This window comes from Perissodus microlepis, chromosome 15 (assembly GCF_051167445.1).
Source record: "Perissodus microlepis isolate ML-2025 ecotype Zambia chromosome 15, ASM5116744v1, whole genome shotgun sequence".
NCBI lineage: Eukaryota > Metazoa > Chordata > Actinopteri > Cichliformes > Cichlidae > Perissodus > Perissodus microlepis.
Window position 1 is genome coordinate 23,637,844 of NC_140475.1, and position 16,574 is coordinate 23,654,417.

The 16,574-nt window shown below is 41.5% G+C and overlaps 2 protein-coding genes across 3 annotated transcripts in view; both read right to left on the reverse strand.

Moving 5' to 3' along the window:
• Positions 1-403: 403 nt before the first annotated feature.
• On the reverse strand, positions 404-5,271 carry LOC146372210 (cell cycle control protein 50A-like). The gene is made up of 7 exons (XM_084952824.1): positions 4,805-5,271; positions 4,366-4,485; positions 4,176-4,283; positions 3,347-3,434; positions 3,020-3,166; positions 2,251-2,457; positions 404-2,122 (listed from the first exon to the last, which is right to left on the reverse strand). Exons 1-7 carry the CDS (start codon positions 5,045-5,047, stop codon positions 1,929-1,931), a joined length of 1,107 nt encoding a protein of 368 aa, XP_084808950.1. The 5' UTR covers positions 5,048-5,271; the 3' UTR covers positions 404-1,928.
• A 111-nt stretch (positions 5,272-5,382) lies between these two features.
• filip1b (filamin A interacting protein 1b) overlaps positions 5,383-16,574 on the reverse strand; it is a 49,690-nt gene continuing 38,498 nt past the window's right edge. The window contains exons 5-7 of one of the 2 annotated variants that reach the window (XM_084952823.1): positions 11,828-14,591; positions 9,745-9,802; positions 5,383-6,666 (exon numbers count right to left, since the gene is read on the reverse strand). In XM_084952823.1, coding sequence (XP_084808949.1) covers positions 6,626-6,666; positions 9,745-9,802; positions 11,828-14,591 — 2,863 coding nt within the window. In that variant the 3' untranslated portion in view covers positions 5,383-6,625. Of the gene's footprint in view, positions 6,667-9,601; positions 9,803-11,827; positions 14,592-16,574 lie in introns of those variants that run through there. The other variant, XM_084952822.1, reaches the window with a different exon arrangement.

Here is a 16,574-nt window from a genome sequence, read left to right on the forward strand (position 1 = left end):
ACAAGCTGAAGACAGTTTGAAGATGATCCATTCAAATTTTGTTGGTAATATAATAAAAATATATTTTTACTAATTTTTTTAACATTGAGTTTGACATAGACCAGATTTTCACCAAACTGGAAACAGCTTGAGCCATTATCGGTGTTTACCATCACACAAAATCTGAAAATCAGATCTTGAAAACTGTGGATGCTAGAGTGCTAAGATACTGATTACACACTCCTTCCCTTTTGGATTGGAGAATAAAATACAGTAAAAGTGTTTTATGACATAAAACTTATGAGAAAAATAAAAATATTTCCACACTTATAATTTCCGGCTGATGAATTAAAATGAGTCATCTTTTTTTTTTTTTTTTAAATCACAAATTTATTCTTTTAAAGCAAAAACAACAAAACACAGGTGAAGTATCAAAAACACAAAAGTTAAATCCAACCAGACACAAATGCAGGTAATAAATTCATTTCTATGTTAAAAATAAAAAGCATAATATATCTCGGCACATCTGAACATGCAGCATCTATTTAACGAGCAGGTGGAAGCAGCTGCAGCTCCTCGTAGCTTAAAAATGGCTGTAAAACGACATAAATTCACTCGTAGCACAGAAAACATTTAATCACATGTAGTGCTGAGTCATGCTGTGCTGTTGTTACTGCATGTAAACCACAGTGGATGAAACTACGCATCAGTGCACATTTCTCTGGATACTCACTCAAATTTAAACCTGTTTCAGACTCTGCAACCCTGAGGTCTCACGTGCAAATACTGGCTTTACTCTAGCAAGCAAACATCTCATAAAACTGTTCATGTAAATACAAAAAATAAACACTCTTTTTTTTTTTAGCTGCAGTACTCTGTGTGTTCCCTTGAAATTGCAACAACACAGTTAAAGCGCAGTTAAAGATTTAGGACAACGACAAAAAGGAGGCACAAAGACAAGCCACCCGTTCAACGCCGTACCAGAACCAACGAGGGGCAGAAAGAGACCGCGAGAGGGAGTCAAGTTAGACTAAAGTTAAAAAATTAGCAGAAAAAAATAATAATCACTAAACCAGAATATAGATTCAGTAATAACTTTAATCCAGATTCAGTAACAACTTTAATACGAGGGCTTTTTTCACATTAATTTACGAGTTTGTCTCATAAAACCATAATTTTTTCCCTCACATTCACTTTTTTTTCTCCCTGTAAATGTTTATGTTCATTTCCCACGTTTTCTCTCATAAATTTGGCTATTTATGTTTCTCACATTTGAACTTTTTTTCCCTCATAAAACTGATGTTATTTTCTCAAACTATCCAATTCTTACAATTTTTCTTGTAAACAAGATTTTTTCATGTTAATTTGCTATTCTTTAACAAATTTGCCCGTTAATTGTTTTTTAGTTTTTTCCTGATATTAATTCCGTCATATTTGCACATTTTGTTTCCCATGAACTTGCCAAATTTCTTTTTTACATTTTCACATTTTGACAGTCTCATACGTTTTTACTATTAATTTTGCCACTTTTTCTGGTAAATTTACAACTTTAGCCACATTTTCTGCCTTTGGTGGGCCTAACACACCATCATACACCCGAGCAGCGCGGTGATAACAACATCTCAGCAGCATGCAGCTCACACACTTATACTCCCGCTCACTTCCACTTCATTTTTTTTTTTAATATTTGAAGAGCCTGGCTGGGCTTTAGGTCGTTCTGCGTGCTGACTTGAATCTCTGACACAATCGTTTTTGTTAGACTTGTATAGTTAGGAGAGGAATGAGCACATTTTCAGCTGATTTCTTTAAGATTGGCATTTTAGTGTGACTTTAGAACATGAACTTTGCACTACAGCTGAAGATGAATCTACCATCGTCACCCGTTTCCTCAGATTCACCATCGCATCACATTTATGGCGGTGGAGGCGAGCTGGAGCGCAGCCGGCACCTCAGTTTGAGATGTTAGCGCTGTTGTTGCGGTTCCCGTATTTGTGGTGGATGACCAGCAGCACAACGCCCAGGAAGAAGCAGACGGAGCCCACGGTGATGTAGGCGATGCCCAAGAACGGGTTCTTGCCTCCCATCCAGGAGATGGTGCTCAGGATCATCCGCTTCCTGCCCTCAAAGCTGCGAACAGGGTAATCTGGTTTTATCAGGTTAAAGGTACGACAACCACTTATTTTTCTTTTAAACCTTCATTTAAATTTTATAGGAATCTGTTTCTGTTTTTTTCATGCAGTTTTGCTGTCACGACTTTCACGTTAAGGATACTGTAGTCCACCACTAAGGTGTAGTTTCCTCGGGGCAGCGTGGGGGCCATATTGTTCTTCTTTTGGATGATGCGGTAGAGTTTGCGGAAGGTGGGCAGAGCGGCAGTTCTCATCCACACGATGAAGTCCTCATTGATGAAGCCGTTGTTCTCCGGATCAGTGTCCAGCTCATACACGGGCCGGTGCCAGTTCACCGGCTTCACTGTTCCTGAAGTGGAAGTAAAAAAAGAATTATCTTATCTTAAAAATGGTCAGAGTTTCTGATATTGTAGTATTACCAGTATTTACTAGTAATATTAGTAATAGAGGATTACTATTAAACAATCAATCAAATATATTAAATAATAAAAATCTATCTAATCTAACCACACAATAAAATATAAAAAGTGTGTTGTTAAATTATAAAAATACAAATATTAAAAACTAATTAATACAATCTAAAAAAAAAAAAAAAAAGTTACTTAATAAAAAAAAGCAAAAATGTAAAAAATAAAGGTAAATAAATGCAGAATTTATTTCTGTCAGTCATCAATATTTACTTCTAATCTTATTATGGTGCATGTTACTGCATATTCATTTATTTATTGAGCCACTTTTAGGTTTATGCTTTATTTCAGCTGTTTTATTTCCTGTGTTTATAACGCGGAAACAGTGCAGCTCTGTGCACAGGAGAACGAATCCTTTGTTTTTCTTATTGCAGACAAGTCTTAAAAGACAGCCTCTCCCTCAGAGAGAGAGAGAGTGCAGCAGACGTCACTGACTGGCGATACCTTGAAAAACAGCCGTGAGGTTTGAGTTGGTGCCTACAGGGTTCCTGAACTTCACATGTTTGTCCGTCCACCAGGCAATTCCTGTGGACGTCAGCGGGATCGGGACACTTGTGCCGTTGGGGTCATTGTAAAACAGCTTCAAAGTGTCTGCAAAGAAAGCAAAGACAGCTGATAAGAGAAACGTGAGTCCTTCAAAGACACCTTCACACAAACTGATCTGTGATGGCTGTTCTACAAGGCCACCATAATCATTTACTAATAGTCATTTTTTTATGTTTTCTTCATTCTCTCTTTGTTGTTAATCTGCAAGAAAAAAAATGGTCTCACCGTTAAACATGCTGTTGGCGATGGCCCCACACGGAGCAATTGGCTTATTATCAATGGAAGCATATGGTTCACACTCCTTGCTGGGCTTCTGTGAAAGACGGAGAAGGAAAAGGTGACGAGAGAGAAGTGGCAGCACGTAGCGTAGCATTTAGAGCTGTAAGCAAGGATATAACCCAGCAACAACCAAGTAGAACTTCCTCTAATGTTCACCGAGGCTGGTCCAAATGTGACACAGTCCCCACAGACTCCTATGTTAAAAAGTTCAGTTTTAAAGCAAAAATGAGCATGTTTACAGTCAAGATTTAAAAAAAAAAAAAAGCGTTTTGGCCTTTCTGGACACTTCATAAAAGTTTTACAGGATGACACCCCTGTAAAATTGGGGGCGTAGCTGCTTTGACTGATAGATGTGCTCACACAGGCAGCTTGAACAATGTGTTTGTGCTGCTGTCTGAAGCGTGTTTAATATTATCATCTGACAAACGTTATGTCATCCTCTCCCGTTAAATGTGCTAATGGACCAATGAGGCCCAAGTCTGGGCTCCAGGTTTGGTTCTCCATACTTGTCTTCAAATGTTGAGATCACCACCATGTTTTGGTTTTGGTTTGTTTATTTATTTATTCACCTGTTGCTCTTCGTTTCTTTGACTCATGCCTGAAAAAAAATTAGCGTATATATCAAAACTAAATATGCTTTTGAAATCCAAGTTTTAACTGCATTTAAACCCATTTTCCCTTGTTGTTTTCTTGGTTTGTGACCTAAAACATTTTGTCCTTGATATGAGTTCACCTTCTCTTTTTTCCTGCTTGCCACTGGAGAGGAAGCTCCTACCTTGAGGGAATCGATGTTTCCGTTCAGCTGGCTGTCATCTCTTGACTTCACGTAACGTCTGTGATTTTGGTAAAAGTTGGAGAGGCCGTAATACATGAAGACGTTGCTCTGTTTGATCGAGAGAAAGATGTGTAAAGGTTAGCTTAATCAAACTGCCTGCCGCTGGGCTGTAGTCCTGGATGCATCTTACCTCGTAAGGCTGATCCAGCTGGAAGGGGATTGTGCAGGTGCAGGACTTCGTGTTGTTCCAGCTGAAGTTCTTTGCACAGTTGTAGCAGGGACTGGACGCGTCATCTCCGGTATAATCGATCTGTAAGCACGAAGAAAATAAATAAAATAAATAAACTCAGTTAGCTCAATATATTTCATGATATTGACAGCTTTATTTATTTAAGATATGTGAATGAAGAGATATTCAAGATACAATTATATCATGAATATGAGCGTTTTGGAGAAAATGTCAGTATTAACAGAATCATTTAGCTCAATAAAATGTTAAACCCTGTTTTGGAAGAGCTTTACCAGATAATGATCAAATTGTGTTTGTGCCATTTGATGGGAGTTACACTATGTGGACAAATACAATATTAATACAATACTCGTGACACAGAAAAATCAGCTCAGTTTACCTCAAACTCCTTGATGTTGTTAGACGTCACGTACAGGCCGATGCCGATGGGGATGAAGATGAGCCCGATGATGAAGAAGGCCGGGAGGACAGTGCCCGCGGTGAGGATGGGCTGCCACGCGGGGAGCCTCTGCTGCTTAAAGGCGGTGTTTTCGGGCTTCTTGTTCCGCAGAGTCCCGCCACCGGGTCCAGACACGGTGATGTGACCGTCCTCGTCTTTGGCGCTGTAACTGGACGCCATCATAACTTCGGATCTGTGATTTATCCAGCTGACCTTAGCAGGCTAACGGGGCTAGTTTCTCGACGACAGTTGTTTTTAAAAGGCGCCGGTCTTAAACGGCGTCGTCATTAGCTTGTTGCTAATTTGAGTGTTATTTATGCTAATCAAAGTTCTGTTAGTTCATCTCTAAACCACGGAGAGGCTAGCTAAAAACGGCTAGCACTTCCTTTCCCGGAAGTGTACAAACAGGTTTGTCAACAGCACCCAGTGACGTAACTCTTGTGGTGGCTACTGCTGCATTCAGTGACCGCTGCGGAAACAAAAGATTCAGTCAATGCTGTATTGAAAGGACACGTGGACTGGTGTAACATAAGAAGATGGAAATCTGTTTAGTATCTAATTACAATTATTTTATGCTACGAGTGATACAGCGATGGTTTTATTATTTCTCGCTGGAATGGCGAAGAATTGGTTTCAATTTCCAAAGATGAGATTAAGATGTACGTGAATCACTTAAAGGCATCGTTATTAGTCATACAACGTCCAAAATCAGAAATAAATAAGTTTAATTTCACTGCTGGTAGAATTTTATTGACAGATTTAATTCTATCAACATAAAGAAGTTCTTCACTGAGAATATCCGTGTGTGTGTGAATAAAGTCTCAGAAAGCCATCACGTAGGTTTCAAACAGCATACATCATGATCATGTATATTGAAAAAGAATAGCAAAAAGCGAGATGTTCAAGGATTCGAATTGAAATTTCCAAGCACTGTATGCATATGTTCACATCCACATAAATAATATGGCAAATAAACCATCAGAGACACTGTATGTCATTCATTATCTTCATGTCCAACTGCAGAATATTCAGCAACTTTCAAAACAGGTTTGTTTGCTTTGTTTTGTTTTTATTTCATTTCATATATGTTTTAAAACTGATTTAGCAAAAAAAAAAAAAAAGAAGAAAAACTTCTTCTTCTTTCCACTGTTCCCTTTAAGGGTCGCCTCAGTGGATTACCACATGCCTCTACATCATCCCATCTCATCCTATCATTCCCTTTCACACCAATCCTCTGTATGTCCTTTTTCACTATATCCATGAATCTTCTCTGAAATCTTCCTCTGCTCCTGCCTGGCAATACGTACTAAAATTGTTAACGATTTGATGCCTAATAATCATAAATGTAACTTCAAAAGCCTCAAATGTGTTTTAAACTTTTGAATATTTGTCATTTAAAATGTATTAAAGCAGGTAAAACAGCGTGCCAGTACACCTCACTGGGTTGAGCAGATACAAATAAGCCACAAGGCGATTGCCAAGCCCCTCATCTGAATTAACTGAGTGTTTTCCCACTCCTCTCTCTCCTGGCTTCCCTGTTATAATAAAGGATAAAAAGCCCCCAAATAATAATAATTCCATTTTATGGTATTAATTTATTCCACTAATGGAAGGTGTTTGTCTGTGAACACAAAGGGGGGGATGGGAATCATCAGAAGTGGGAGGTGTGACTGTTTGCATCATGTACTGAAGCTTCTGATTTTTTTTTCTTCTTGTTTTTGTTGTTAAAAGTCTCCCATCATCTTCACCATTCTTCATGGCTCAGCGGCGCCAGTTTACTGTGCCAGCATCCATCAGTGAACCTGTGGCGGAAAACACACAGACAAGAAAACCTTCATTTGAGTCATCACGCTCCCCTTAGACTGCTCATCAACTTTAGAGCAGTAGGCAGTTTCATATGTATAAAAGATTTTAGAAATGAAACAGAGATTTGCTTTTGTCCGAGCTCTACCTCTAACTTGTTTTAAACTTACAGCTTACATAAATGAAACCATTTACTTGCTGTTCGACTTGTAACTTAATGAAGATAAAGGAAGTGATTATTTTGTAGTTATAATGACAGTTATTATATTTATTCAGTTATTATATTTACATGAAGAAAGGGTCTACTTAGAACAGGACCTAAGGACTGAATGGATGGATGGATGGATGGATGGATGGACACTGTTCACTGTGTCTCTTGTCTCTTTGTCTTCCAGAGCTATATGTTTAGCACCCATCAGCAGTTGCAGCTCTCTGTGTGTTTTCTGTGTATTTTTTATCTATTATCGTGTTTGGTTTTGTCAATTTTGTCTTTTGTCAGCATCAGTTGCTTGTAAATGTGCTTCATAAATAAAGTTGTGTTGAGTTACTGAATCTCAGGTAACAACATCGAAAATGCGTCCTGCTCTCTTTGGCATGAAAACCTTGATCTAAAGTCTGGAAAAACAGTAAACATTCCTCATCTGCACTAAAGCGGTGCGGTGACTTTGCTGCAGGTTATAATAGCACACATCAGAGTGACTGAAACACGCTATATAACAGGAGGCCAGACTCTTGTCCCACCCTGCTTTCTGGGTTACTGAGGAGTGCAACAAATCAGCTGCATGGGTGCTTACTTGCATAAATAGAAGTGCACAAATTGCACCTACACTGGGCCTTTAAAGGGGCTACCTGTTAGACTCTGGATTGGTTTTAAAAGCCGCTGTACTGCTTCAGACTAGCTCTCACTCTTTTTCAATTCTTGACAATTTTATTTGTATCATCCTATTATGATAATAAGTCTGTTAATCAGGAATGGCTGTGGCTCAGCGGGTGATCTACTGAAGGTTGGTTGTTCAATCCCTGGTATCCTTGGGCACGATACTGAACTCTCAGTTCCTCCCGATGTGCTCATCAGAGTGTGAATATGTGTGAAAGGGTGTGAAAGAAGTGTAAAGGGCTCCAAGTGCTCAAATAGAGTAAATAAAGCACTTTATAAAAACCAGTCCATTAAATCAAGTGACAATATATATACTGAGGAATCTGTCAATTTTTTATCTGTTTTATTCGAGTGTAGCCTGGATATAGTTGGATATATTATATAAATCTAGTTATAAATGAGTAAAAGAAGACACAATCAGATGAGTCCAAGCTGTAAATGATTGTTAGTTGTTAGACACTGTAATGGCCAGCCCACTCCCGGCAGTTTTTCAGCTCTGCAGCTGGACTGCAGCAGAAAAGTCCCGCATGTCGGTTCTGAGCAGTTTTCTCTGAGGAGTGTGCCCGGCTCAGCCCAGCTATGATTTTCATAATCCTGTTCAGCCTCTGATGTTGTTCCCAGAAAGGACTTGATCCCCCCCAAATCTCTAAGCAGCAGGCTCTGTGATTGATCATGTTTACCCTTCTGTTTTCCAGCTGCAGTCTTTAATATCCTGCCATCTTCCTCTTTCCTCAGCATATCTCACACTCTCCATCTTCCTGAATCACTCTAATTAAGTGGTAGCACAGTTGCTTGTTCAGATCACCGCATCTCTCCACATCTCCTGACAGATTACACAATCAGCAGGTAATTGTGTTGGCTGTTTTGTTCAGCCTGCGGTGAGACAATCATTAGAGGAAGCGTGAGGCTGCTGCTGCCTCACTAAGGCAGTTTAGAGATGTCAGATTTCTAAATGTGATCAGTTTGTTGCTGACGTGAATCTCAACTCAGTCTGTTTATGTGCACTTGTCCACAAGAGGGAGTTGAACGCTCACAATGTGGACTAACGCTCACAGGAGGTCTGTGTGGAAACCATTCTGAATAATGGCCAGCAGGGGGCGACTCCTGTGATTAGAAAAAGAAGTCAGTGAGAAATGGGCCAACTTCACCCAGGTGAACACTTTCCTGATGAGTTTATGATCTCAGCTGCTATTTATATATGATGCTCATTTAGTAAATGATCCCATTAGAGCCAAATTGACTCACAGGTCGCCAACTCATGATGTACCTTGTCCCTCTGTTTCCACGGTACCAGTATTTACATCATACAACTCAATAAATCCCTTTACCAGGTAACTTTAATTATCTTTAGTGTCTAAACTTTATTCTTGTTTTTCTTTACTTCTCAGGCTGAGGTCCACATGCATCTGTCCAACTGCTCACATTCTCAAATGCACTTTAGTTGAAACCGGAATAAGAAACCATTACTCTGCACACCTGTGATGAAGGCAAAATCCAGGCTACTTAAAGGTGAGGAGTACAAATATCTTATATGAAATGCATTTTTACTTCTATACAGGATGTGGAATCAAGTTCAGAGAATTAGTTTTCATGGTGTCCCGGGAGTGTTCTGGGAAGCAGCACAGGCATCACGCAGTCACAAAGATGGAAGTTACGAAGCAAAGCCGTACTTGGTTCAGAGATAAATAGTTTTTATTTTGGTGCGTGTCACAAACAATTCACAGTCAGCGCCTCGGTCACCAGAAACCTCCATGAGCTGCGGTGAAATAAACACATGCTATAAAAATATGATGATGGCATTAAAAATCTGAACCATCTATGAAGGAGCGGCGAGACGGAGTTAATCAAATCAGCAAAGCTTTCTCGTGCAATTAACCGGCCGTTCAAATGACATGAATATTATCTGAAAACATGAGTGGTAGCGCATTAAATGATGTTTGTAAAGCTAAGCTGTGGTAAAAGGCGACATCACACACAGTCCCATGGTGAATGCACACAAATGTGTTCTCCGTCTCTATTCTGGCAGCAGATTTGGGGATTTGGTGGTGAACCGGCACTCAGCTCTTTCCTGCTGCCGCAGAGGCCAAGCCACACACGGTCGGCTTCCTCAGCTCGATTTTCATCGCGTGGCTCTCGGCCCGTGACTCTAACCTTGTCACCGTGGACACGCCCAGGACCGCTTTGCTGCTTGGTTTCATACCTTTTGACACAGGGATCCGTGTGGCGGTGCTCCGACTGTACTGCACATCTGCACTGGGCTAGAGAAGGAAGAAGAAGAAGAAAAAAAAAGACAAAAACCATGAGACAGAGACAAGGATCTTTTAATCGTTTTATTAACTGTGTCACTGAAGGAGGGATGGTGAGAATGTGAGCTCCCCAGTAAGCATGCTTTTGGTGGCCCTGATACACGATCAGTGGACTAAGTGACGGTGGGTCATTTCGGGGGGGGGGGAAGAAACTCCTAACAACTAGGTACATAAAGCACCGTATTTTTCAGACCATAAGGCGCACCGGATTATAAGGCGCATCAAGCGAAACAAAACAGTCAGATAAGTCAAACTTTACTCAACTCATTCTTCTTGCTTCGGTCCGTTTACAGCATCCTGCCACGAGATTGCATTTGTCCCTAACCATCGGGAACCCTCACGTTAACTTTTATCCAGTGGAAAAAAGTTAGCGTTCATTCTCCAGCTTCACTGTGTTTATGTTATGCTAACGTAGCTAGTGATCACGTAGCACATTATTATATACCAGCTAGCCCAACTTCAGTAACCATACAACTGTTACTGCTGTTTAGTTTTCTGTCTTTATTTATGTTGGAAGTGATAGCAGAGCTGTACGTTTAAATTTTTTCAGAAATCTCTCAGTCTGAACATGGTATATAATGTTTAGGTGGAAACTAGCGAGCTAACCTCCTGCCAACTTCTAACGCCATTAAATTTAATAAATTCTGTTTTTATGGATGCCTGGATGTTAAACTTCATTGTTACACCTGTTAAAGAAGCAACGCTGATCACTTTATTAAAGATGAAAGAATTTAGACAGTTTTTAAATCTCAGTGATGCCGCTGTGTTCGTTTGACTTTGCGACCTGAAACGGATGGAGTTTTGGACCCAGAGTACTCCGCGAGGCTCCTGACTACGGTAGCCACAATGCTCTGACAATCCATCAAGCTTACCAAAGTTGTACTAAAACATTCGAGGTCAGTAAGCGCAACCAGAATTCATACATAAGGCGTACCGGATTATAAGGTGGACTGTTGATTTTTGAGAAAATTAAAGAATTTTAAGTACACCTTATAGTGCGGAAAATACAGTACACTGAATTTTGTATTGCTTTGTGATAACGTTTCCATTTCTGTTATATTATGAAATTATGTAGTTCACTGCAGCTGGCGTTCATCATTCTGCACCTCTGGGCCGAAAAAAAGTCAAGCCAAAGTACCGGAAAACTGCAGTTCCTGTAGTGACCACTTGAGGCTGGCTCTAACGGTGAGTCACTCAGACTCAAAGGTTAAAATAAGAACTACTAACACACCCATTTAAACTGTCCAAAGGTTTAATTATGCATATTTAAGGGAGTGGTTTGGTTGTACTTAAATACACTTTTAGGAATCAGCTGTTTAGTTTTTAGCATCGTTAAATATTAGTTTTTTTTCTTTGTCCATCAGTCATCGGGATCTTCTTTGTGTCTCAGTTGTACAGATGTACTGTTTTCTTACCGATTCTTTACTGTATAAATCCTCATTTAAACATTTATTGATATCTTTTCAGGTAAAATTGTTTAGCAGTTTAACCTGAATGTCCACAAAACCTGATTTTCACCTGAATGTATTGATTTGACCAAATCAGCGACCTTTTCAAACCAGTTTGTTGGGGTTATGTTGAGGTGACTTTGGTAAATGTAAATCTTAAGTGCTCAAAAGTCAAACCTTCAGTGCTCAGTAGCTGCTTTAACTTAGTTTGAAAAAGTGAACTTGTCAGTTTGTAAATTTATGCTTGTGTAGGAAAAACCTCTCTACAGTGTTGAGCAGTTCTGGGTAAAGCATTCTGGAGTTAGTTCAGATTATATATTCACAAATTCAGTGTTTAATACCTGGACAGAGTGCTATCTAGGAAGCACAGGCCACCTGTTTTCATTTTGAAACATTTCAGAAGCAACTGAAACGTAAAAAATTAGAAACATTTCAGCCATTGCTGGTAACAAAGAGGAAGATATTCATGCCTCTAGGTTTGTATTCAGGGAGAGAGACAGATGGAGGTCATTAGAGCTAATGATCTCACCACTGACTGCGTCGGCCTGGAGGCGGCCGAGGTGATAGGCGTGATCGTTATGCTGCTTGTCATTTTGCTCGGAGTGGTTTTCCCCGCCGAGGCTTGGCGTGGAGAGCGGAGAACTGTTCCCGTTTCTCTGCTTTCTGAACTCAGGCCAGTTGGCCTGAGTGTCAGCACAGGACTGCTGCAGGCCTCAGATGGCCTCTTAAACTGTGGACCCAGGTGGATGTGGATCTTGTTGTCCTCCGTTGTGATGATGTTGCTGTTGTATTTCCTGACAGGTGTAGTTCCAGGCTGCTTCTCTGGGGTCACCTTGATTACTGTGCGGCCTGTGGAAACTTCGTGAGGCTCCGATAAAGCACACGCTTCAGCCACAGGGGTGGTGCTGACGGTGATGATGGACACTGGTGACTGATGGCTGCTCCCGCCATTCCTCTCTGGACTCTTTGCTCTGGAGATGGTGGTGATTGTGACAGGAGATTTGGCTCGATTGAGACCTTCCATTCCGTCACAGGTTTTGGTCTTTGAGGTCACGGTCGTGGGTTTAGGGACGATTGTGATGCGGGGTTTCTGAAGACCGAGAGTCGGGATGATGGTGGTGCTGGAGAAGAAATCTTCAGCTCGAGGGCTGGTGATCTCCAAGGTGGCAGTGCTGTTCCCGTGATCCGGGGTCACTCTGATATGAAGTGGCTGACCCGGTTTTTGGGACATGGTTGCCTCCGGTGGATGAAGCAAAGAGACCCCGTGGATCTTCTCAGGAGTGGTCTGAGTGATTGTGATGGCCTCCTTCTTTTTCATCCAGGGTATCCAAGACTTTTTGGCTCCAAGTTCCGCTGAAGCTGGAGGGTATCGTTCGAGAACTGTCGGCTTCTTGAGACTGTGTTGCCTGAGGTTACTCATCAAGTGGTTCTCCTCAAGAACTGATTTCCGGATAAAGCCCGCTGCCGTCTCGTCCTCTGCGGGCTCGCTGGCCATCACATCTGTCTGGACAGCTGTGGAGGTAACTGGGACATCCACCATCCTCCTGCCATTCATGCTTGGCCTCAAGGCACGACTGTACCGCTTGGCAGCTTCAAGCTCCTTGTTGAGGTTCTGCATTTCTTGGCTCATGCTCTTATTCCTCTCTTCCTCCTCCATAAATCTCTGCTGGAGGACAGAGAAGTCAACCTGCAGCTGGGAGAGCTGGTCCTCTTTGTTCATCAGCTCGTGGATTTTCTCCTTTAAAGCCAGAACATCTGCCTGCAGATCTTTGGTTTTGGCCTCCTCCATCTTGCAGCGAATTCTCAGCTCAGCCTCAGGACTCATGACTTCTCCTTTCTCTATGGCTTTGTTTCGGGCAATCTGACTTTTCATCTCTTCCAGAAGCTTTGATAGAGCGCTTGCTTTATCCTGTTCTGTCCTGAATTTCTTTTCAAGCAGATCATACTCATCTTCGGTTTTCATCAAATCGCCCTCAACCACCTCAAGATGTTTGAGCCGGCTCTTCAGTCTTTCGATTTCTAGCGTGAGCTCTATTACTTTGTTATCTTCTTCTGGATTTTGGTTATTTTCCTTGCTGGCCCGCTTTCTCTGCATTTCCCTCTCCGTTTCCTCAAGTCTGTCTATCGTCATCTTCATCCCACTCAGCTTGCCATTGAGCTCCCTACACTTTTCCTCTTCACCTACCAGTTTATTCTTTAACTCATCTCTCTCTTTGGTAAGCGTCGTCACCTGGATCTCCATCTCTGATTTGTATTTCAGAACTTTTTTGCTCTCCTCTATCAGCTTCTCTGTGACCTCTGTCACCTTCCCCTGCTCTGCTTTGAACATCTTACTTAAATCATCACTTTTCAGCTCTTCCTGTTTGAGTCTTTCTGCCATGTTTTTGCGTTCATCTACCAGAATAACCGTGAAGGACTTCAGCTTCATGAGCTCGTCTTTAAGGGCCATTTCCGCTTTTTCGAACTTTGACTCTGAGGACTCGAGTTCCTTCATCCGGGTTTTCACCATCTCCAGCTCACCGGCCAAATCCTTCACGACACGTCTCTCTTTTTCCAGGTTTGCGTGAAGCTGTGAGCACTCAGTTTTGCTCCTGTTAAAGATTGCCTCCAGTTTCTCCAATTCAGCCATTCTCTTCTGGAGTTTCTCAACTTCCAACTTCAGCTCCTTGCTGTGGTTCTCCTCTTCCTGCAGCTTCTTCCTCAGCTCCCTGCACTGAGTCTCTGTTTTGGTAATCTCCTCATCTTTGCCCTCCATCTCCAACACTTTCTTACGCAGATTCTCCAGCTCGGCCATGAGTGAAGAGTTCCCACACTCTCCTTTGCTGATCTTCTCCCTCAGCTCCTGCAGGTCCTCCTCTGATTTCTGCAGGACTTTGTTGCTCTCTTCCAGCTCCTCAAACTTGCGTGTCAGTCCAGCCAGCTTCAGCCTCAGCTGCCGGCTCTGGGACTCCTGGTTCGCCAGCTTGGCAGTCATCTCCTCATGCTCCTGTGTGAACTTTGCTGCTCTCTGCTCTAGCTCGGCCTCCAGCTTTAGGACCTTCTGGCTGCTTTCCTTGGCGGTGTCGCTGACAGACGCCAGTCGCTGCTCTTTTTCCTGAAGTTTCTGAGTGAGATCCTGGATCTTCTGGCTCTGCTGGTCGATCTGCTCAATGTGCAGCTGCCGCTCGTCTACCAACATCAGGGCAAAGGACTTGAGCTTCACCAGCTCTGCTCTGACCTTCTCTAGCCTTCTGCTGTGCTCCTTGTCCTTACGAGCCTGGTAAGCCTTCTCCTGCTCCAAAAGCCTTTTGAGTCTGAAAAACAAAGACAGTGAAAGATCTTAGTTAATCTCTGCTAAAAAAAATTTTTTTGGAGCACTTGCTTTCATGGACCAAATGTGAATTGTTTGTAGAGTAAAAAAAAAAAAGCCAATTCAATTGTAATATTCTTGGGATGGTAGTCCAAAAAGATCCAAGTGCATGAATGCCAGCTATGAGATGGCAGTTTAATTTTTGCCAATTTAATTTTTCAGTAAGTTACTACATTGGGTTTACACTTTTTAAATGTAGTTTGTTTCCTTAAAAACAAACAAATTATTATTATTATTATTATTATTATTATTATTATTATTATTATTATGATTATTATGATTATTATTATGATTATTATTATTATTAACTCAAATGTGTACACATGTAAACACATCTATGGGGAATATATAAGATGTTCTTAAGAGGCATTATAAAACACACTCACAGACATCCCCGTCATACGGACATGCAAGTCTCAAGCATCATCTGCATCTCCTAAAGCTCGTATTTCTGATCAAATAGATAATTTGTCATTTGTATATTGTACTTTAGTTTTGTAAGTGCACAATATTGTTTTTAGTTACGTTTTTTGTTTCTCAAAAGTGAGAAAAATGTTTTTTTAAGTCTACTTTTAGTTATGAATTCCTTTTTTCATGTCATTTTATTCCAGGATTGTTTTAACTCTGCGAGTTTGTAAAGTAGATCAAGTCGAGTAAAACTTTTCCTTTTGATAACAAACATTTTCCATTCTGTGTGGATACATTTTCACCTCATCGCCCCTAAAAATTACAAACTAATAGTTGCCTTTAATTTTTATTTTGAACACAGTTTGCAAAGACGGGAAGGTAAATGGAACAATTTCACAGATTTAAAAATGGCATCAGCACAGCAGCACAGCACTGCACAGTGGCCTACAAAACTGAGAACTGAGCTTTTATTTGTAGATGTTTAACTGATCTCTGCAGGAGTCCCTGCAGGTCTGAGAAAGACGCTTTACAGCAGTTACATAAGACACTGGGATACATCAGCTGAGCTCTGGATCAAAAAACAAACCTCCAACCTCTACGCATACACCTTCACAGCTTTATCCTCCAGGGTCAAAAACTTCTTCCCCTCCAAACTGAACTTACCCACCGGCTGGGCTGCAGTGCTTGCTGATCCATCTCTGAGGGTGTTTTTAAAAGTAGCAGCCAGACTGCAGCTCAGCGTCTCCTGGGGGGGTCAGAGAGGGAAGGGAAGGAAGGAGGGGCCCCAACTCCACTGGAAATCAGGCATCACATTCCAAACAGCTCATTGGAGGACAATGAGAAAGGTGGATGCCGTGCTAAACAGCACTGCTCTGCTGGATGGTGATGTCATCCACCCATCCATATATGGACACAGAGGCCCTGCCCTTGTTTGGACACCAAAGTGGGGGAGGAGGAAAGGCTCAAATCTTCTTCACTGTTTTGCTTTCCCTCTGGGGAAGGAGGCATGACTAGACAGCAGGTGACATGACTCACGTAACGTGTCCACTTTCAAGTTCAGATTTCTTTTTCCTCATCTTTACTTTGGCTCCAGTTTTAACCCTCTGCTACCCACCATGCAGCCCTGCAGCATTTCCACAGAAACAAGACAACAATGCAAGGCGGGAGTTTTTGTTTGGGAGAGGACAATGCCAGAGTTGCACAGCCTTTCTCATTATAATCCCCTGGTATCGTGCAAAGCGAAAGGACATGGATATAATAATATATTTCTCCATAGTGGCTAAAGGGTGGGTGTGGGTGTGTGTTCCAGACAGAAAAGGCCTGTGGTTTGCACTGCAGAGGCTGCTAAATGAGCCAAATATGAGCAGTGCAAAGAGCTTACAGATGCTTACAGCTCTTCATTATTCCAAATGCATGTGATACATAAATACCACAGGAACAAGAAGCCACACTGTACAGTAACTGCCTGTGTTTTGTGGCTTCGATACTTACACTTTTGTTGGATGTTTGTAATTTAGAG